This window comes from Epinephelus fuscoguttatus, linkage group LG19 (assembly GCF_011397635.1).
Source record: "Epinephelus fuscoguttatus linkage group LG19, E.fuscoguttatus.final_Chr_v1".
Taxonomy (NCBI): domain Eukaryota; kingdom Metazoa; phylum Chordata; class Actinopteri; order Perciformes; family Serranidae; genus Epinephelus; species Epinephelus fuscoguttatus.
Window position 1 is genome coordinate 23142680 of NC_064770.1, and position 22264 is coordinate 23164943.

At 40.4% G+C, this 22264-nt stretch overlaps 1 protein-coding gene across 6 annotated transcripts; it reads right to left on the minus strand.

Annotated features, from left to right (window-relative positions):
• Positions 1-1222: 1222 nt before the first annotated feature.
• ccnf (cyclin F) lies at positions 1223-16428 on the minus strand. 6 transcript variants are annotated; one of them, XM_049560575.1, is made up of 17 exons: positions 16027-16428; positions 15035-15186; positions 14770-14876; positions 14607-14674; positions 14287-14483; positions 13363-13422; positions 12890-12994; positions 11319-11396; positions 10708-10862; positions 10188-10352; positions 9294-9417; positions 9000-9180; positions 8129-8216; positions 6028-6127; positions 5765-5898; positions 3522-3700; positions 1223-3152 (listed from the first exon to the last, which is right to left on the minus strand). In XM_049560575.1, exons 1-17 carry the CDS (start codon positions 16037-16039, stop codon positions 2704-2706), a joined length of 2355 nt encoding a protein of 784 aa, XP_049416532.1. In that variant the 5' UTR covers positions 16040-16428; the 3' UTR covers positions 1223-2703. The 6 variants fall into 6 exon arrangements, with proteins under 6 accessions (XP_049416532.1, XP_049416536.1, XP_049416530.1 ...); XM_049560579.1 differs by lacking the exon at positions 11319-11396 and adding an exon at positions 11619-11696 and having other exon boundaries at positions 13369-13422; positions 16027-16427; XM_049560573.1 differs by having other exon boundaries at positions 15035-15189; positions 16027-16427.
• Between the last annotated feature and the right edge of the window lie 5836 nt (positions 16429-22264).

The window sequence follows — 22264 nt, forward strand, 5'->3', positions numbered from 1 at the left end:
CCCAAGAGGAGCTGGAAAGTGTTGCTGGGGAGAGAGACGTCTGGGGTGCTTTGCTCGGCGTGCTGCCCCTGCGACTTGAAAAAGGACGGATGGATGGTGGCTAATGAACTACAATGAGTTTGACACCCCTGGTGTACAGTACACCTTTAGCTCTAGCGATGCTGGCCCATTTATCCAGGAAAAATGCTTCCTTTTTTAAATGTTTCTCATTTAAGTTGCACTCTCTGTTGCTCTTTCAATAAGATGGTGGATTTACAGGAGACAGATTTAAACAAGAATGGTGAAAACGATTGCAGCTGCTATATACTGACTTCAATTAGTCTGTATCATCAAGCTCCCACAATCCCCCTAATGTAAAATCCATGCATCCATCCATTTTCTGTATTTCCTCATCCTCTTGAGGGTTTGAGCCTATCCCAGCTGGCATTGGACAAGAGGTGGGGTACACCCTGGACAGGTTGCCAGACTATTACAGGGCTGATACATAGAGACAGACAACCATTCATCCTCACAGTCACACCCAATAGAGTCCCTAATGCAATAGTGTCATTTGATTAGGTAAACATCATCTTTAAAACTCAGCACCTGTCATTTGTAACACAGCCTTAAGGTCTTTGTGTTATTTTTCTGTCAGACAGTGGACTCCTCAAAACAAGTGAACTGAACTTTATGGGTAAAATTGCAGGAGTGTCCCTTTAATAGCAGAGCCATTGCCACAATAGAAGCCATTGGGGGCATGGTTAGGTGTATATATTTCACCACTTAGTTAGTTTACAGTTCCCCTATTGTTTTTACTCTTGCTTTATGTTTTCATGATCTTGGAAAGCACTTTGTAAAAACTTTTTGAAAAGGGCTATATAACAAAATCTATTATTATATTCCTTAAATCCCAAAGAGTTTCAAAAGAGCTACTGTCTTTAAACTATGAGAAGGTCTTATGATGAACTGTTAAACACAACTTAGATGCAACTTTTAATTACATTTTTTTCTGGAGGAAACATTTTCTTTGTTGATGTTGCCTATAATTCTCATTAAGTGTAAGAAAAACAGCTTGTTAGGGGGAAAGCGCAATAAGGCGGACTGCAATAAGCCCATTGATTCTTATTACAAAACTCAATCTCGCTGAAAGAAATCCGGGAACAATCATTCTGGGTAAATGTATTACTAATTAAAATGTGTGTCTGTGTGATGGCAAAGGCACAAAGAGTAACCGTGAAAGCAAACTTGCATGATGGCTTGTTTTATTTTAACAAAATTACATATTCACATCATAGGTCTATTAAAAAACAACAACAACATTGTACTGTAGAAAAGTTTCACAAAGAAAACTGCCTTTTTTGGAACGAAGCAAAAACAATTCAAGTAGTAGTGGCATGTTCTTTGTCTTTCTCCATTTATACATATCGTACTATGTACATTTATAAAACACAGGCAATAACCAGTCTGGTGTAACAGTTTAAAAATGTATTTACAGTCAGTCACAGACATTAAAACACTGTGCACTACAGTACTTCCGAAACCCCATCAGGTGATAGTTTCCCGTTAGTGTCTGAACTTCCCTTTCGCTCCAAGAAGGCAAAGCAAATCCATTCGAAAATACTTTAGTATTGATTGTTCGAGCGTTGAAATGGTTGCATTTCATTGAATTGCGCTTCTTCTGTGATGATAAAAGTGCTAGACCTAATTCAGATGGGAGGAAAAGTGGGATGAGTACAACTGTATCAGCATTATGGTTTCATGTTGCATCGATTGCCTTGTTAAATTTTAGAATAGTTAATGCAGCATTAAACATTTGGGGGATACGCTGAGGTCTGTACGAAACTCATCCAGCTGGTGATTCTTGATCAGCTCCATTATCAGCACACCTTACTGAACATATAGTGTGTCAATATCTCAACAGCTAACACCTGCTGTTCCTGATGGGATTAGTGTGCTATAGGTCTTTTAAAGTAATATCAATCAGAATTTTAACAGCACAACAGGTGGTTATAGACTCCAGAAGATGCAGACTACTGAAAGACTCATTTCACAGCTCTGTTTCTAGTTATGATGCCCGTGAAAACAAACGACACCACCACAGTACCTTTGGCAAACACATGTAGAACTAAGGACAAAACTTAAGAGGAATTCATACAATCATATATTTTTTTAGGCTTCAGTTGCAGCTATTTCCATCAATGACAGTAGTCACCTATAGATGACATTCAAATACAAGACAGTCTTGTACAGACAGTGCATATCAGAAACTATGATAACCAAAACAATCATAATAACGTGACAGCTATGTTTAAGGTTTTAACAATGAACACTTTTCCCCAAAAAACATCAAGTTCATGAGGTTTAATTTCTTCTAAAATGAACACGATCTGAAATTGAGGTTGTTGTAGGAGGCTGTAAAAACAATGCAAGCGGTCCTGAGGAAAGTCAAGTCATGTTCCAGTGGTTTCAGAGCTGAGTGCGAGCCTTGATTTATGGGAGGTATTTCATCGTGCCCTGCCTGTAAACATGCAAATGAAATGTAATGTAATAGAAAGGCAAGTTTCTAGGCGATTCATATATTTTCCCTTACTTACTTGTCCTTAACCTAAAAGTCTCTTGATCTTCTGGCGAGTGGTGAATCAGTGCAGACTGACAGGAGTGAGGAACAGCATGGAGAACTAGAGAAAAGTGCTGGAGGATGATAAGTCAGTCAATAACCACTGTCTATAGGCTCAGAAACCCCGCACTGGCAGAATGCATGTCTCCTTCCTCTTCCTCCTCTTCCCTTTCCACCTCACCTCCACTATGAGCTGCTGAGTTCTTCCTCTTCACTTGTTTGCTAGAGGTGCCCCGGGGCCTCTGCATGGGCACCAGAAGGCGGAAGCCTGGCTGGGCGTTGGCGGAGGCTGCGCCCAGGGAAGTGGTAAAGGTCTTGAATGTGCAAGGCAGGAGGGAGGAGGAGCATGTAGATGAGGGGCTGGCACTCTGGACAGAGGAGTATCCTGAACTGTGAAGGTCGGCAGAGATGAAGAGGGGTTTCTGGTCTTGCCAATCCTTGCTCACTTCTCTTTCCATTTCAGAGAAGCTGTCTTCATCGCTGGACAAGGCTCTGCAGTGCTCTAGTCCTCCCTCTGCATCTGACAGTGGGTGCAGGTTGATGGACATCAAGGAAGCTATTGGAAGAGAATGGACAGAGTTTATAACAATGAATTATTTTGGACAAAGTTTACACAAACTACAGGCACTAATGCACTCTGCACAGCTACCACCATCCATCCTCATTTGTCCATGACAGTAAGCCTGCATACGATGAAGGCCTAAATTAATGTGCTGGTTTATTATGCTAGACGTCACAACTGCTGCATCATCTCCAGTTACTTAATGTCCTACTGAGAGACTGACTCATGCATTATTCTCCTCTATATATGGAATTATTATTATTATTATTATATGCTCCACAGAAAAACACTTTTTAATCTCTGCCAGTATCATACTGAATTAAGTGTGCCCACCCCCTTTCCATTCTTTTTCTCAACACTTACAATCACCGTCTTTCTCTCCCTCGCTCTCCTCCTCCCGGTCCCCCTCATAACCCGAACAGGAAGTGTCCAGGCTCCAGTCCAGGATGTCACCCAGCAGCCTCTCCTCCTGATTGGACAGCTCGGCCGTAGGCGTGGCCACAAAGCTGGCTCTTTCAGCCTGCATCCCCTCATCGCGTCTCCTGGGGAGAAAGGCGACCAGCAATGTGTTACAGTGAGTCACAGATGGCACAAACAAACACCCTCGGGCAAGATGCTTTCACATGTCTGTTATGCAGCACAGGAGACTCACGACAATAAGGACTGCTAAATGAGCGAGGAGGAGGAGGCATACGTGTCTTGCAACGTCCTGTCATATAAGAGCTCTATATACTAAGATTCTTTTGATTTTATGTACAATATGTTGCAAAGCCGGGAGCTACAGTCTATGAATATAAAAAGAAAAATACTGAGACATTTGCATCTAGGGTTTTGGTTACAGTCATACTGTCATGTATCGTAGCTTTAAAAAGGTCCAGTGTGTAGGATTTAGGGGCATCCATTGGCATAAATGGTAAACAATATTCCTAACAATGTTTTCATTAATTTATAATCATTTTAAAATAAGAACAGCTGTGTTTTTGCTACCTTAAAATTAGCCATTTATATCAACATACTGAGTGGGTGCTCATCCAGAGACCATTTTGCTCTACAGTGGCCCAGAATAGACAAACCAAACACTGGCTCTAAATGTTCAAGACACTTGGCACATGGAGAAGTTTCAGTTGGTTGCAATCTGCAAACTCACCACTAGATGGCACTAAATCCTTCATAATTGACCTTTAACAGTGTCTTTACCTGACCTGAAAATGCTGTCAGTCATTTGATACAATTTTCTGAAGTGATTCAAATGTTTGTGCTGGGAGCAGTGATCAATAATTGAATTGTTTGGCCAAAAACTACAGATTTTTTTTTGACACCTACGTCTTATTTAAATCAAATACTGTGCAAGAAAGTGCTAAGAAGACTGATACCGCAAAGGCTGGGCAGTATATCAATATTAGATCGACACTATATCGATATTGTGATATGACACTAGAAAACATCTTAGATTTTAAATGCTGCATTACAGTAAAATGACATAATTTTCTGAACCTATCAGACTGCTCTTTCTGTTCTATTGTTTGTCTTCCCCACTTAGTCATTACATCCACATTACCGATTATAATTTATCAGAAATCTCATTGTGTTAATATTTTGTCAAAGCACTAATAGTTAACCCTAAAATATCACTGCAATACTGATAAAGTTATCGGGTCAAAAAATATTTTGATACTTGATTTTCTCCATTTTGTCCAGTCCTACTCACCACACTTACAAAAGCATAACAGACCCAAAATAAATAAATACTAACATTGCCTCCCTCCGCACGGTCCAGGCTCTTATTGTAAGAAGATAACTTGAGATAGAGTAAGAAAAAATTAATGACCATATGGGATAAAAAGTGACAGTGGCTCAGTAGCCCGGTGCCATTAGAAAGTCACGCAAGCACAGCAAGCCTTAGAGTGCTCACAGCGGGTTTACGTAATAAAGGAAATGGAAAAATTTCAGTGGGTCCCATTACATTTTCTTGGCCCAGCAGGCTATATTACATTATACACAACACTACCCAAGTGTTTATAGTATTACATAGCATACGTATCAGTATTTTGTATATATTTAGAGGGGGCCTCATTTTCTGCCATTCATATATTGATAAAATGTTGGACATTTACATTAAATGTGTTCAAAATTTCAAATAATGAGACAAACGTATGTAAAAGTAATCCTTGTGAGCAGAATACTCTTGTTTCCGACATTTTTCTCTACTTTCAAGAAAAGCTGATGTCAGCTCGTGATGGATTTCTTTCTATGGTCATCTGCTCCAGGCTCACTACTGCAAGTGTTCACATTACAAACAAGCAGCATGTAGCTACATGCTAACATCAGGGAAACATGTAATCTTGGTTGCAGATGTTGTAATGTTCTCCCCACAACCAGATCAAATTCCTGCTGGATCATGTCCACATTTTGGTTAAGAAGCTTTTATTGATAGAAAGTGCCTCTATTCTCCGTTAAAGTCATCGCACAGCTGCCATGATGGTGCAGAAATATGTACAACCCAGAAATGCTGTCAATTTACTGTTTAAAAAAAAAAACCAAAAAAAAAAAAAAAACATGAAACCCTTAATGTGTTGTACTGGGGAACTTGTGTGTAACTTAAGTACCTCTTGTTTGTGCTGGATGGAGAGGCGAGGAAGGTGTGGATGTCTGCTGGTTGACCAGTGGGGCTGGCGGGCTCCATCTGAGGCTCCACCTCTGGAATCTCCAGGATCTGACACAGCTCTTTAAAATCCATCACCTTGTAGAGACAATTATATAATGTCAGTGACCAGTTTCAGAGACACAATGAAAGAAATTCAGAATTGTTTTTGTTTTATGTCCCCATACCTGCATTAAAAAAATAAATAAATAAATAAAAATAAAGTACCTTTTCTTTGCTGATGTGCTGGTAGGCGTCATCTTCAAACCGTTGCTTAACGCCAGTTAGAGACACGTGCCTGTAATCTTTGGGAACGTCTTGACTGAAACTGAGGAGAGACAAAAAAATGTAGGGTAAAGGACTGAGTTTGATCTACCTTCCTTACTGCATCTCTATAATCCACTCTTGGGGCCAAAATCTTGTTACTTTTCCATTTGAGAATTACGGTTTGTCGATACGATGCTCACCTATCAAAGTGGCTCACCCTGAGGCACGTTTCTGTGACTCAGTCGTGATTCACTGATAGTTATTTACACACAGACACCCCCCGTCCACCCCCGTATATCTAGTCCAAATGCTCCTCCTGTCTCTTGTGACTCTGCAGCTCTCTCTGGGCATCACAATTGCTTTCAGACCTTAATGGCCATCCATTTTCTTGGTCACCAGACATTATAAACAATCACATCTAATGCAATCCAATGTGGTCATATGAGCATGCTGAAAACAGGCTACACGTCACCAATCAATTCCTATTATCTCTTTTCATGGAGGAAAGCACGGCGAAGCAGGAGTCCTGTGTGAGCCGAGGTACAGTTACAAAATGGACAATGGACTAGAATGTTTTCAGTGGCATTTTCTGTAGCTTAGAGTAAAGATATATTCATGTTTCCCCGTGCAGAATAAAGGCTTTCAAAAGCTGCTGTACAGTAAAATAATGGTTGAATAAATGATGCGAATTATTGATGCTTTAAGCGAGTCTTTAATCATATACTTTTGATTATTCTCTCTATGTATCATTTTGTCCTAAGAATTGTCTAAACTATCTACTGCATGTCTGTCTGCCCTGGAAGAGGGATCAGTTTCCCTTCCTGAGGTTTCTTCCATTTTTCCACATTTGAAGGGTTTTTGGGGGAGTGTTTTCTCATATGCTGTGAGGGTCCAAGGACAGAGGGTGTCTTAAGATATACAAACTCTAAAGCCAACTAAGGCAAATTCTAATTTGTGATATTGGGCTATATAAATACAATTTAATTCATTTTTTTTTAGTCTTACGTAATGTGGACAGTGGACACCAGAGGTGATCAATCTGGCTACCTACTGAAAATGCAATGGTAAAGCCGGGAAAGTAATGGGATTACAGCGACGGATTTTTAACATGCCGCCAAACATTGGTGTCAAATAACATCTATAGGAGATGCTCTTATTTGTTAAACCCAAAATAGGGGTCAAAAACTGAATCTCAATCGTCACGAGATGATGGCAAGAAAACATGTTAGGATAAAATAACACACACAAAAAAACAGCAACAAAAAAAAAAAAAAAACCCACGGGATCTTTTGGGACCCGCGTCATCTTCTTTCCCTTGCTATGGTGGAAAGTAACTGCATGAAGAAGGTAAGGCAAAATAAAAACAGGTCACAACTTTCCTTGGCAACAGTTGGCTTTTGTGTGGATTGCATGGATGATTATTAGAGCAAACTTACGATCTGAAGGATTTTACAATGACAGCCACTTCAGTACAAAAGCAATCATAGTTCTACAAAATGCAACCTATAATTTAAATACACAGTACACAACAATAACAAATATGCAGGCTGGATAATGCTGTGGTTCAGCAGGGACAGTGCTGCATACAAGTAATCAACTGAGAAACACACTACGTCAGTCAGAGCCCATTTCATTTGCTAACCTGGCTAAGCTAATAGGTAGCTACATGTGGGCGGTTACCAAACAGACTGCACCTATTCAAAGAATAAAATGTTTTTTCCTTCTTTTCTCTACAGATATGACCACTTCAGGAACCTAATTCTGAACGGATTACATTGGTCTCAAGGAGACACTTAACCTTGCTGAGGTCACAACACCTGAAGTGTATTTCTATGTGCTGTTCAAGAATAGATCCAATTTCTGTGCTGGCTCTCGCTCGTCCGTGGTCATGATAACAATGTACTTATTAGTGGAGCTGGACTCATCAAACTGAGCTCAGGAAAAAGAAAAGACGTGGGTGTGCTGAATGTGACCAGACAGACTGAGAGAGGATGATGAGAAAAATGAATTGCTTGGCTACCAACTGCGTCAAAACACACACACATAAAACACAAACACTTACCACTTGACATAGAGCAGCACAGCTAGGGTGGTGAGGTCTTGCTTGGAGAAACCTGTGTAGTCAACTAACTGGCTGGGCCAGAGTGGAGCTGCAGAGGGAGGCAGAAGACATAAGTCAAGGTGAAAATAAACACAACTCAAACTGTAAACTCTAAGTTTGTAATGATTATTTGCATTACATGTCAGTGTTAAACAGGTGACACGATGCATCTTGTGTTCTTTTTTTTTTTTTTTTTTAAACTTATTTTTTATTTAAACAACCAACAGACATACACCAGTAACTTGCCACAATCATCACATTTTCCCCTTCATCAGTCCTTTCATTTGAAATGTCCTTTTTTTTTCTTTTTCTTCCTCTCTCCCCCACCCTCCTCCCTTAATCCAGTCCTTGTTATAATAGTTTGAAAAACGGAAATATGCCTCACTTCACAAATACAATCAATGCCGTCTCCTAGCTCAGATAAGAAACTCCACAATCAGAGCTAATGATGCTAGAAATAATAAAAAAAGGGGAGGGGGGGTGGTAAGGATAAATAAATATAAATAAGATGTAAATAAATAGAAAAGAAGAAAGAAAAAAAAAAAAAAAAAAAAAATACCAAATACCATATCCAAAATGAGTGAATCATAAATCCATGAATCCGTAAATCAAACCTCAGGAATACATCACTGCAATATCAAAGGCAACACAGGCATCCATCTCTTTAAAATTTTTTCTTTTTGAAGTCGAACAGCATAGGTGATTTTTTCCATTTCATAGATTTCATATACCTTCAAAATCCAATCATTATATGAAGGGGGTTCAATTTTCAACCACCTAAATGTGATACACGCATCTTGTGTTCTAAATGTGTTTCAGTGCGTGTTATTACCATAGTGATGTAGTGCTCTTGTAAGCAGTAGCACAGCGCAGGCCAGTTTGGAAGGTGGCGGTGTGGCGAGAGCAGAGTAGAGCAGTGACAGCTCGCAGATGTAGCTGAATAGGTGAGTGGTCCGCCTCTCCAGAGGGAGCAGAGACAGCAGCACCTCCCCGTAGTCCAGCAGCGTGGGGCTCTGATGGGAAGTGCATAAAATTACCCTTTACATTCAGTTCTTAATTCACCCGAGAAAACTCTTTCATGGCACTTAAATACTCCGCATTACTTAAGGATAATTGTTGTACTCACCCTGATCTTTCCCTCCAGCACAGAGACAACCTCCCCCATCATTCGAACCAGGTCCTCGTATTTGTAGGTGTTGTCTGTGAGCCAGACAGCTTCACGTATGGTCAGGATTTCTTTACTCATATAGCTGAAATGAAACGTTAAAATATATGTGTATATTTTCAACAAAATACAAATCTGGATATTTCATTTTCCCTTCAAAACCAGCCATAAAATGATTTTTAGCTTCACAAAAGACACAACTACAACATCAAAGAGGCCCTATTAAGCTTTTCCTTATGTCTGTCATGTTAAAATGTCATATGTTCAAATTAAAAGTGGCGGAATGTTCAAATAACAAGGGGAACATATGTAAAAGTAATCCCTGTAGGTGAAAACCTCAGGCTTTAGATTGTTCTGAACACTGTTTCCAGGGTTCTGTGCTACCTTGGCGACAAGCTGACGTCAGCTCATGACAGATTTCTCTATATTGTCATCTGCTCCTGCTCTAACATGTAATCTTGGTTGCTCAAGCTGCATTTTCTCTCCGTTTTCTGATTATAGTCCTACAGGAAGCGTTTAGAAGCTTTTATTGGTGACCTTTAAGGGGAGAAAGTGACACTACATACAGTCATTCCTGAGCTACAATTACACTTCAGCATGTAGCTGCATACTAACATCAGGGAAACATGTAATCTTGGTTGATGATGTTGATTATTTCTCCCCGTTTCGAAACATATTCCTGTTGAAACATGTCTGGTTGTCCGGGGGCTTAAAGAGACAGGCGCTAAAACTGAGCGCCACAGTCAGAAGGTGTATACAGGTGCTCCAGCACAGACAGTATGAGGAAAATAGTGGTTTTTGAATATTAACGCATGTAAACATGTTGTAGTAGAAAAGGCATGTGTGAATGCTCACCGGGTACAAACTACCATGCAGGCAATTCCCAATAACTGAAGGCGAGCCTTGGGGACAGAGCGCAGAGCCAGGTAGCGGTCCACACAACCCACTGTCACATGCAGCGTCAGGCTGGAGAAATCCTTCATGGTGGTCACCTCCACAAGCCAGTCCACCAGGATGTACCTGGACGGGCAGGAAGAGACAGAGACGAGTAGAAATTCAAGGTCATGTGCATCAAAAACAGGAATAATGACTCAAAAATCCAGTGGAAAAAAATTAAAATACAGAAAGTGTATTACAGTGGAACAAGAGGCAAAATATTGAAGTCATTAACCCGTGTGCTTTAGAGCCACAAAACATTATCTGATCTTAAATCAGCCACGATGGCTCTTCGGTAATGTCATTAAATAAGGCCAAGATGATCAAAACAAAGCGAGTCATTATAATGACTAACAGGAACATTCAATTGTCTCGAAAGATATTATTCACCACGAGACTGTAATGATGCCAGTAATATCACAGAGGAGTTTCCGTCTACCTCATGGTGTCCTTGATGCCTCGTCTGAGGATGCCCTGAGAGCAGTGTCGTGATGCCGGGTTAGAGGAACTAAAGAGCTGAGCCACTAAGTCAGAACAGGCTTTCGACTCCAGGCCCAGGGGATTCCCGCTGCTGCACACTTTAGCCAGGGAGAGCTGAGGAGAGAGAAAAGACAACGCGTTGAACAAATTATTCAGAGTGGCTCGGCAGCTTGTCAAATTGGATCACACCACAAAGACAACAATACGGTTAAGCACTGCAATAGTTTGCTGCTGTGATGAGCCTGTGACTTTGGATGAGTCATATTTTTGTGATTCAGTGGTGCAGCTTGATAAAGTGACAGCACTTTAGGAAGGAAATAGTGCTCACTAAGAATATCTTCTATCTCTGGACAAATGGAGTGGTGGGAAATGAAAGAGAAATGAAACAAAACCACGACCGATAAAAAGCTGTCAAAAGACACTTCACTGTCTTTGGTAATATCACAGTGGACAACAGTGGGCAAATAAAGACAAAGAAGGCCATCAATCAAGATTGAAAATGCACAGGAGTACATTGAGTCACCTGCTGCTTCATTATAACGGCAATTCTGTCTTCAATCACATACACACCTGAGCCTCCCAGGATCCTTTGCCAGCGTAGTCCCTGAGGGTTCGGATACACTGGAGGTACCTGCCTGGATCTGCCATCTGAGATTCAAACACAAATACATGAACATTCATGTGTAGAAATCTTTTGTTTGACCCATTTTTTAATCAAATATACTTGCAAAATATTTTCTACAAGCAATAAACTTTAGTGGAGGCGAAAAGATGAACAAATTATTCATCAAGATTGAAAATGCACAGGAGTACATTGAGTCACCTGCTGCTTCATTATAACGGCAATTCTGTCTTCAATCACATACACACCTGAGCCTCCCAGGATCCTTTGCCAGCGTAGTCCCTGAGGGTTCGGATACACTGGAGGTACCTGCCTGGATCTGCCATCTGAGATTCAAACACAAATACATGAACATTCATGTGTAGAAATCTTTTGTTTGACCCATTTTTTAATCAAATATACTTGCAAAATATTTTCTACAAGCAATAAATCATGTTAGTGTGAGGCCCTTGCACACCAAGTCTGTATTATTCGTCTATAATTGCTACACATTTAAAAAAATAAATGGTGTCAATCACATTTACAAAACTTTCACGTGTCATTAAAGTTTTCAGAACAGGTTTGATATTCTGCATTTTTTTTGCTTACGTCAAAAGCCTTTCGAGAGTTGTTTGACCGAGAAGCACTGATGAAAATGTGGTGTAATGGTGACACACATGCATCCACAACAAGCAACAGGAACAGGGAAGAACAATCTAGAGAATGGTAAATGGATCTGCATTTGTATAGCGCCTTTCTAGTCATCTAGTGACCACTCGAAACGCTTTTTACACTACGAGTCACGTTCACCCATTCACACACACACATTCATACACTGGTGGCCGAGGCTACCATACAAGGTGCCACCTGCTACTCAGTTTTTTAACACACTCACACAGCATTGGAATAGCCATCGGGAGCAATTAGGGGTTCAGTATCTTGCTCAAGGATACTTGGACATGCAGCCTGGAAGAGCCCGGGATCAAACCGCTGATCTTTCGATTGGTGGACAACCTGCTCTATCTCTGAGCCACAGCCGCCCCACAATGAGAAGCAATGACCTTTTTGAAATTGTCCACGACAAAGAGGAGGTAATGTCAGCCTATTCAGAAATGCACAACAGTAATGATGAAGCTTACAGCAGAGTGCAATTTAATAGCTGCACAGTATCATGCCATAACTCAGGCAGCCACAGTGCCAAATGAAATTTATGTGGACAGAGAGTGGCGACTTCCTAGGAAGGTAGCTTCAGTGGAGAGAAGCAATCTTTCATATTACAAATCTCATGACAAATAGAGCATAACGCATCAGACTCAGCGTGCAGTCATTAAAATACATGCAAAAAATACAGACTTTGTGTGCAAAGGCCTTTAGTCTCCAACTTTTTATCAGTGAGTTCCTGTGTGACCTCTGCTATAAATAAATGTGCCAGTGGTCCAGTGTGACATGGAGAAACTGCAGGGAAGCCCAAATCAATAAGGTCAATGTAACCATGAGTTGGTCACTGATTAGAAAACTCAATGGAGGTATACGGACTCACAGCTGCTCTGCGGTTGTGTTCCCAAAGCAGGAAAGAGCTCTGTAGACAGCCAGCGTGTGATGACTCCTCCAACATGGATATGGCATCAGAGCGTCTTTCATCACCCTGAAAAAGGTAACACAAGTCCAGGTGTGAACAACAGATCTTACTTATCAAACGGACAAAACTGTTCTGTACCTAGACATGAAGAAAGCAGTCAAACATTGTCTCATCGACACAAAAAGTGTATTAGTCATGATCCTGAAATATAAACCAGAGTTCTATGTAAGCAGTGTGATGTAATCTGTCATAGTAATAAATAACAAAGCACAGCAGGGCTGTTAATAGGAGGAATCAACAGGGGATGTTGAAACACCAGCGATATACGAGGGAAGGGGAAAACAACAACTATCCCATCTGTGCTGTTAATAACTGTGGCACATAGCTATACACTTGAATTAGAGGCTAATAGAAATGGAGCTAACCACACTCACACTCACTTCAAACAGCTGCAAAACTCTGGCCAAACAGTGCAACAAGGGTCCTCTCTTCTCCTGTAGAGAGAGGAAAAACATTAAATGGTGAAAATTTGAAATCATTTATATACTGGCATTAGAGCTGCAACGACAAGTCATCTAATCAATCAACTGAAAAATAATCGGCAACTATTTTGATCATCGATTAACTGTTAAATATGGAAATTTCTTTTTGTGTTACTTTGTCTTAAACTGAATATATGTGGGATTTGGACTGATAAAATGAGACATTTAAAGACATAGCTTTGGACTTTGAGAAACTGGGATGAACATTTTTAGAGCTGTACTGATACCGATACCAGTATTGGAAATGCTTCCAATGCTGCCTAAAATGCGGTATCAGTGAGTACAGCCTATGACCAATCCGATACCACGTAATGCCTCACGTCATTACGCATACGCACGCTACAGGAAACAAAACGGAGCGGAGTTTAAAAAGCATTCTACTGTGGCCTTTAAAATGTCTTTTTTACCAAATTGTGTGGCTGCACTTTAACCTGTGTCTTGATGTGTGTCAACGCTGGATAATAATAATAATAATAATAATAATAAAAAAGTTTTATGTCATTCATTCTACTATTATGTATGTACTGTATTTCTTAATATTTTACATAGAGTTTTAGGCGTTGAGACATACAACAATTCATATCCCATCCATTTTTATTTAACGCACTGGTATCGGATCGGTACTCTGTATTGGCAGATACCCAAGGTTCAGGGATCGGAATTGGGAAGGAAAAAGTGGTATCAGTACATCTCTAATTATTGCTTATTAGTTGTGGACGCAAGCTAATAAAATGAATGCAGCTTTATTATCCACATATGTTAGTTAAAAAGGAAGCACATTTTTCTGTTCTTTAAAATGCCAATAGCCAAACCTACCACGTTTTTATCACATTCGGCCTTTAGATGGTCAAACACCACGGCCTTGCAGCAGCTGCCGGTGGGCGACCACGGGGGACGGATAAACACCCAGATGAACGGATCTGTCGTGGGAGAGTGCAGGCTCTCTGCCAGGCTGAAGAAGTGGGAAGCCTTGCGACCACACACATCCGCTCGCCCCTCATCACTCAACAACGCTAGTGGAGAGAAACAAGGCGCAAGTGTGGAGCTGTTATTACTTCTCATCATCTAAAGGGTTTCATTTGACTTTTATTTAACCAAGATGTACTCGCAAGATACTTGTGTTGTGTTTAACTTACGTCCTTCATTGTACAAATAAGCGATGCCCAGTTTCACAGCGGCTTCAAAATTCCCTTTCTCAGCAGCCCTGAAAGAAGAGAGATGTTTCAGGTGAAAATCCATACAGAAGTAAAGCAATACACCAATTTCAGGAGATTTTTTATTTGACAAAAGTGACTGTACCTTTCAAATAGCCATAAGGTGTTGGGGGATGGCCACGTGTCCCTGAAACTGACCCTGGCCCATACACTAGAGTGGTTGTCAACAATGTCCCGCAGCTGGGAGTGAACCTGTAACAGAGGTCGAGACAATTAGTCCAAGTCAATACCAGAGACATCTGACTTACTAAATCAGGTGGTGCCAAGATGCTGGAGCCAGAGCACATCTGGGATAACACAGCACATACATGCTAGAGGTTGTGTAGTAGTGTTACAGTGCATTTACTCACTGCTCTGACAGACAGCAGGTCCTCAGCAGAGAGGCACTGGAGCACACAGAGGAGGACCTCCTCAGGTAGAGACAGCAGAGTCAGGTCTGGAGTTCGCTTACGGACCCGCTTCCTTGCTGGAACCGAGTAGCATTTTGAACAACGGCAGTGGACTACTGACAGGAAGAGAAGTCAAAAGTTAGTCTCTTGGTACACCTAAACACCAAGTTCCCCATTCTTTAGCATGGTTCACGTACTCAGTGCAAAACGCAGCATAGTGTTAAACACATATGAAGTGCACAAACAAAACCCCCAAAAGCATTTCACATCTCAGTGCAAGGTTTACAAACTAATTCTCACATTACTGTCAAACAAATATTTGAGCTTCATTTACAGCAGGCCAGCAACATGCTAGGCTAGCTGATAACCAGGCTCAGCAAGGTGAAGGTTATGGCTCCATATTCAAAACGCCTAACGTAAAGTATCTCCGGGTGGTCTGATCAAACCTTCTATTTGACTGCTTAAAGTTTAAATCTGTAGAAAGTTAATTAGCTAAGGTGTCAAAATAAGCAACATAATTTAATCAAGTGCTGTAAGCATTAATAGATATCTATAGATGGCGAAATGAGCATCTGCCTTGGGAAAGTCAAACCAAGTGAGCGCCCAAATTTCCCTCCTGTGCTTCAAATGCATAACGTTACATTACATATACATTTCATGAAGTTTAACATTATGTTATCGTTTTTAATTACAACAAACTCGAAACATGACAGGAACATAAACGCCTATTTTAATATTAGCTGCATTAACGTATCCATTTGAAACTACTTACAGGAGTAATGCATGGCTACCCCGGTTAACGTTTGAGCTGGCTATGAGCTAGTAACCACCGCTAACTCTGTCAATCTGCTAATGTTAGCATTTAAACACACGTTCACACATATTCGCTTTACATAAGTCACACGGACATTTCTTGATATTAAAGCTAGCTAAAGTTGACTCAATTTACTTACCGCCCGCTTTCATTGCAAGTGCAGTGATCTCCCCTGAAACAGCGATGCCTGTAGCTACAGCACTGGGAGGCGATTTAAACGTCACGGCGATGCTAGCAAACTTTAACCACACACAATAACAAGCTATTTCCCCAGAAAATAAGATATACAGTGTTAGAGCACTGCTCACTGGCTCTGTTGGGCTGTAGTAGTTGACTAATATCTTAACAAGTTGTAAGCTCGTGCTCAATTCAAATTCAAGCACGCGTCCTCACTTGTTGGACCCGCCCCAAAGCTACTCTAGGACCGCCCGCGCTTAACGTTTAAACGCCACAACGAAGCTAACTGGTCTGGCTAGGTGCCGCCCAACTACTACACAGCAGCCTTGTGATTGGCCAGCGTCAGGAGCGGTGACGCCGATTGGCTGGATTTCATAAACTGTAAAATAGCAGAAGACGATTGGACAACGTGACGCCATTTCGAACTACGCGCTCGTAAGTGGATGGGCATGATTGGTTGACCTGATTATGAAGTAAGACTACAGATCCGCCTCTATACGTGGATTGTGGGTAGTGTAGTTGAACAGGAGAAGCCGTTTAAAGGTACCCCGTTTAAAGGGACAGGCGCACAGTTAGATCTAGAGTAGTAGATTTGTGTTTATGTCAATACCTGCCCCTTGTACCCCATTTTACACAGAGATTCCGCTATAGAGCTGCTATTAAGTTCCTTCTTTATGTCTCCTTTGCACTTTTACACAGATACAAACAACGGCGGTATTATACAGCTCCGGTGTGATTATACACTGCATCGTGGCTTTGAGGAATCAAAAGAGGCATGATGGGTGTGACATGTAACACAGAAGTGTGGGCCACTAGTGTGACGTATAACTAAGGCGTCGGCAGCAGTTTCTAAACAATAACAAAGGCATAATATCCCAAAACGTTTTTTGTCCCTGTTATATGGCGGCTGATTTCATCCTCTATTCGGAGGGTAATGAGCTCCCTGACCGCATTGTTTTCCCAATTTGCAGACATTTTCAGCCACTGCTCTTCCTCTTTCTTTGAGGTAGTTGCTAACTGCTAACAGCTACTTTTTGAATCTATCACACATCTGTCACACGCATAACATGTCGTCACAACGTTACACCCCTATGATCCTATTCTGTGGGCCACCTGCAGCGAAGAGAAATCATTTCACCTCCGTTCCCAGCTCAGAGGCAAGACAACCTTGCTCTACTTTTCCGCGATCATACCTCATAAAAAGCAAAGTAAAGCGAGGCAGCATAACGGCGTGATATTCCCGCTCTAAACAGGCAGCGTAAAAAGGGGCTAATGTCAATGTCACCTGCCCCTTGTGCCACATAGATCGCCCCAGGCATGAGTCCTATGAATAATTTGCATTTTACTACTCATAGTCCCCTCGTCTCAAAGTCAATGTTTTTTTGAAAAGTTAGGTGCCTGAAATAAGGTCTGTGGTTCACACAAGCCTAAGAGACTTTCACGTTTTATCTTACGACATAAAATATGTCAGTAAATACCCCACTTGTGACCCTTATAGCTTCTATGTGTCTTAAAAAAGGCGGTTGCTAACAAGTGGCTAAAGGAGACTACAGAACATCATCACGCATAGCCATGCCAAACATGGCTTTGTAGTCTTGTTATGGTGGTGACCTTATGTGACCTTAGAATAGTTTATTTGTAGCCCAACATTAGCATTTTACCTCTGGCGATTGCATTTAGGCTTCAATAATCAAGAAAGTGGTGTTCATTTGTGAAGATTATCTTGCTGAAGAAAACATGGAAACATCACAGACCTTTGTTTTCCACAGAGCTAATTTTTGGCAGTATTCCAAAATGCAAAAATTCCAGAGGCTTTTTGACAAGGGAATAGTGTGCAGCTAATGTCTGTGTGGGCCTACAGAAAAATGTCAGCCCTGGGGCACTCTGTTTACTGTTAAAAATGTTTTTTCTGGGGCGTCAGTGACTTAGTGGATCGAGCAGGCACCCCATGTATAAGGCTGTTGCTGCAGCGGCCGGGTTCGACTCCAGCCTGTGGCCCTTTGCTGCATGTCACTCCCTCTCTCTCCCTTTTCACACTTGTCTGTCTTATCCATTAAAGGCTAAAAATGCCCCAAAAAATATCTTTAAAAAAAATTAATAAATAAATGATATTTTTTTGTGTCTGTCAGCTGGACACACTGAAAGATGGCAAATTTTGGTTGGAAAAGCAACAAATTGTTTCATCCCTAAGAGTACATTGTTGGATTTTTGTCTGTTTTAGCCAAACATATTGTAAAATCATTTTTTTCCCTACATTTTATTTATTCATTACACAGTTTTAGTTATATCTCTGTAAGTCATTCCTCCTTAAATGTTTTTTAAACGCCTATTCTACATTGCAATGCTTGTAAATCACTCCTAATTCATTTAGAATGCATTTTAAAATACTGTGTCAAGTCAAATGTATTTAAAGCAAGTTCAAAAATGCCCCACGTTCACCACCTTTTTTTAAAAAAAAAATAAATATGTGAATGAGTGAAACTATTCTTGAAGCTTAAAACCCTTTAACGTTCCACTCAGCCATTTGTCAGAGCACATTTTAAGTCACTATCTTAATGAAAAATGTGTTGAACTTATTTTTTTTTCAAGATGTTGAATTTTAGAGGTCTAACTGAACAGATTTCTGTAACATTATACAAAAAATAAAAGTCTAGTAAGGGTCAATTTCACACACACAAAAAGTTCAGTTCAGTAGTCCTTTTATGTTAAAGTTAGTAAAGCTAAGCTAATGTTATTACATTTGATTATGTGCTATGAAATACAAAAACTTTGAATTATTAATTGTTGTTAAATTATACATTTAATGTTATCTAATAAATACTTACTGAACTAATTTCATAAGTATTATTTTTTACTGTTTAAAGCCTCAAGGAAACATTTGAATTGTCTTTTCATTGTAAAGGTAATGATGCTAAGATAATGAATATACATTTTTTTAGAAAATAAAAAAAGGATGAATATTCACTTTTATTAATATTTAATGTTATCCCATTATATATTTGATGAAAAAAATATGTCAGTATGATTTTTTCACAATTTCTAAGGTGTTTTCAAATGACTGTAGTGGTAAATATCTAGAATGAATACATGGAAATAATACTAGTACTGGTAGAACTGCTAATTCCATGGTAACAAACTGATCTATGTTGGTACACTAATATATTACTAGCACTATAACAGTACATGATTTATCATTTTGATATTTTTCCTACCATGAAGTGACATCTCAACTGTTTGGTAGTGGCCTATATTAAAAAAAACATTGATTTTTGTTATTATTATTGCCCCGGGTAAATCCATTGCTGTTTTCTCAATGTGGACAATAAAGGGTTCATTTCAAAAGAAAAGAGAGTAGGAAAGAAAATTGTAGTATCATGCCAAATGCACGTTAACATTTGCAAACTGAGCAACGAGATATAAAAGCAGGGAAGTGCGCATTCAGTTACAATGCTGGTAGGGTTATAGGTTATTAAAGAGACAGAACTATGTGAGTCAAAGGTTATAAAAAAGCATGAAAACGTCAGTGGAGCAAACAACATCATTGATGTGTTCCTTGTAATGGAGCACAATAAGAAATCATGACGTCAGTTGCCCTGTTCTTTTGCACATCACACGCACACACTTTACAATTCATCAATATTTGTGTGAGCAAGCAGAGATGTAAACAAAAGCAACATATTGGTTTTGGCCTGTGACGCAGTCGCCTTTGAGGAAATTACAAATGATTAAGGCCGGGATGATTAAGACCATTGTGTCGGGTCCCCATTGTGAGTAAATAGACGACTCTCTTGGCTGGGTCATAAAGGAGCAGAGAGGACACTACCAATAGTAATCATTTGTTCCTTTCAGCCTCACAATTGATCTGCATCATCCCCTATCTCTTTATCACTTACTTTTGTTCAACATCGACCCCTGCCTCTAGAAGAATAGAAGAAAATATTTCTGTATGTATCCTCTGCATTGTATCTGTCACTCCTCTGTAAATGTGCACGTGTGATGGTGAATAAAGAAAATACATCTCTGCCATTTTGTCCCTGTGTTCATTGAGGCGTGTAATTCCCACTGCATTTACTGGAGGTGTTGTGTGATCAAATTATCCTGTAGCTGAGTGACCTTAGACAGGGCAGAGGCTGTGGCATCCTCATTTGGATGCAGTTACTGTTTCCATAGAAACTTCAGCCATTTTCTCAGCAAAACCCAAAGCGACCAGTATAATGGCTGGGGAAAAGTGACTGGTTGGTGCATTTAACCTAAATTGAAACTAATTACAGCAATAAAAGCGTGCACAATGTGCTCTTAAAACCACGGGAGCCAGGTCTATCATTTTGCTCCCTGAGCAGTCATTATTCCTTCACATAATTTCTCTGAAAAGACGTGTCAATATAAAGCTGCTGCCTCCCACAGGAAGTAACTGTGTTTGATCTGGGAGGTAGATGGGAGTGCGATGACTTCACACGTTCATAAAGAGCTGCCCTGTTGCAGCAAGGTATTAATTAAAGGAACGCCAAGCAGAACACATTTGCGAAGGAACTTTTGTAGATTGAAACACTGACTGACTTTTAAAATAGAAAGAGAGGTAGGATATTAAGAGAGGATGGGAAGGAGAGGTGATTCATAGGAGGGGGGACAGAAAAAAACTTTTTTGCTTGTTGGTAATTGGCAGTGTCTCCTACTCATGTTCATCCAGAAACAATCAAAAATAATCAGTGTTCAGAGCGTGTGACAGTGTTATATTATCCCAGTGCTCTCAGGTTTGTGAGTGATTATTAAATCAAATTGCTTCTCATCACATTTGCTCCTATTACAATACCTACACTGAGACTGCGTTTTAATCTCATTTTGCCGGTGATTTAATTTGACTGTCTGGCCAAGCATGTGTGATTCACATAAACATCTGTCTCCAAAACAGCTGTCGTAATACCTGAAGCAGATTTTAAACGTACCCATCCTCTACAAAAGCATCATTTAGAAGCAACAGCAGGCAGGCAGTGACTAACTACACAAACAGGATTGTCTTTAGCACAGATGCTGTTGATCAGGAATGTGAACAAAACATATATACAGTCATCAGGCCCCAGTATGGCCGGAGTCCAGACTTCATGATATCACGTCATGCTGCCGTGTCTTTCTGGTTTTGCTTTTTAAACTGATGTCAGTTTTGTATAATTCAAAGTATGATAAAACCCAAATAGCGCCGAATGCTTCGGGTTCGAAGCCAAGCTCTGGAGATTGAGAGGCGGATGAGTTGCTCCCATCTGGTTTCCTGTAATCTGCGCTGACCCGAGCAATCCAACTGACCACTTCCACTCCATCTGCACTTTGCCCCCTGTTGGCCTCCACACCCTTTATCCAGACCTAAACACTGTTCCCTCCACACCCACGACTGTTTCCCAGCTCTGTTACCAGTGAATGATAAAATGTGCTCATACTTAATAAAATAAAATAACCTCCTGGTGAACTGAGCGCGCCTGTATGTTATTAACACGCAGAATATGTTTGTCACGGTGAGGGTAGATTGCCTGTTTCATCACTTTGCCAGTAGGGGGTGTCATGCCTTCTGCTCCATGCTGGCCAGTCTGTTTTCCTAACAACCAAAGGATCACACATATCTCCGGGTGTCTGACCAAGTCATCCAAGCTGGCAGGGCAGCACATGGCAACATGTCTATATACAGCATAGAAATTTAAAGTACAGGGGAAGCAGAGGTGGTCTCGTCAACCAAAGATGTTTTTTAATGTTCTGTGTAAAGAGTTTAACACATTTACAATTAATGTGCACACTGTTTAAAATAGAATCAAACTCTGTGTTAGTCCATTGACCCTCACAATCCACTACCCATCTCTCAATAAGTTTTACCAGATCAATTTTTCCTCTTGCCTGTAGTGCTGTTTATCAACCTATATTGTTATGATGTGCATTGCCATGTGGTGGAGATACCAGCTGTTGAGATGGCTGCCTTCTTTTGAATATAATGGAACTAGATGGCGCTCGGCTCATGGTGCTCAAGACACCAAAAAACATACATCTGAAAAACTCAACAGCGATGTCTCTTTACAGAAATCATGAGCCGGTTTCTTCAAGATAATCCGCACACCTCACCTTGTGAGCAGTTTTATGTAGGAACTATTTTTCTTTTCACCAAACTACACCCACCAACAGTATCACTATGCAGAAGGAAACGTGCATCTACTGCCAGCTCA

Bases quoted from the DNA above. Each gene is read 5' to 3' on its own strand.
- ccnf (XM_049560573.1), bottom strand. The intron at 9,181-9,293 runs GTGAGTACAACA...ACTTCCCATCAG, and splicing joins TGCTGGAGGGAAAGATCAGG to AGCCCCACGCTGCTGGACTA. The intron at 3,701-5,764 runs GTACTTAAGTTA...CTTTCTCCCCAG, and splicing joins CCATCCAGCACAAACAAGAG to GAGACGCGATGAGGGGATGC.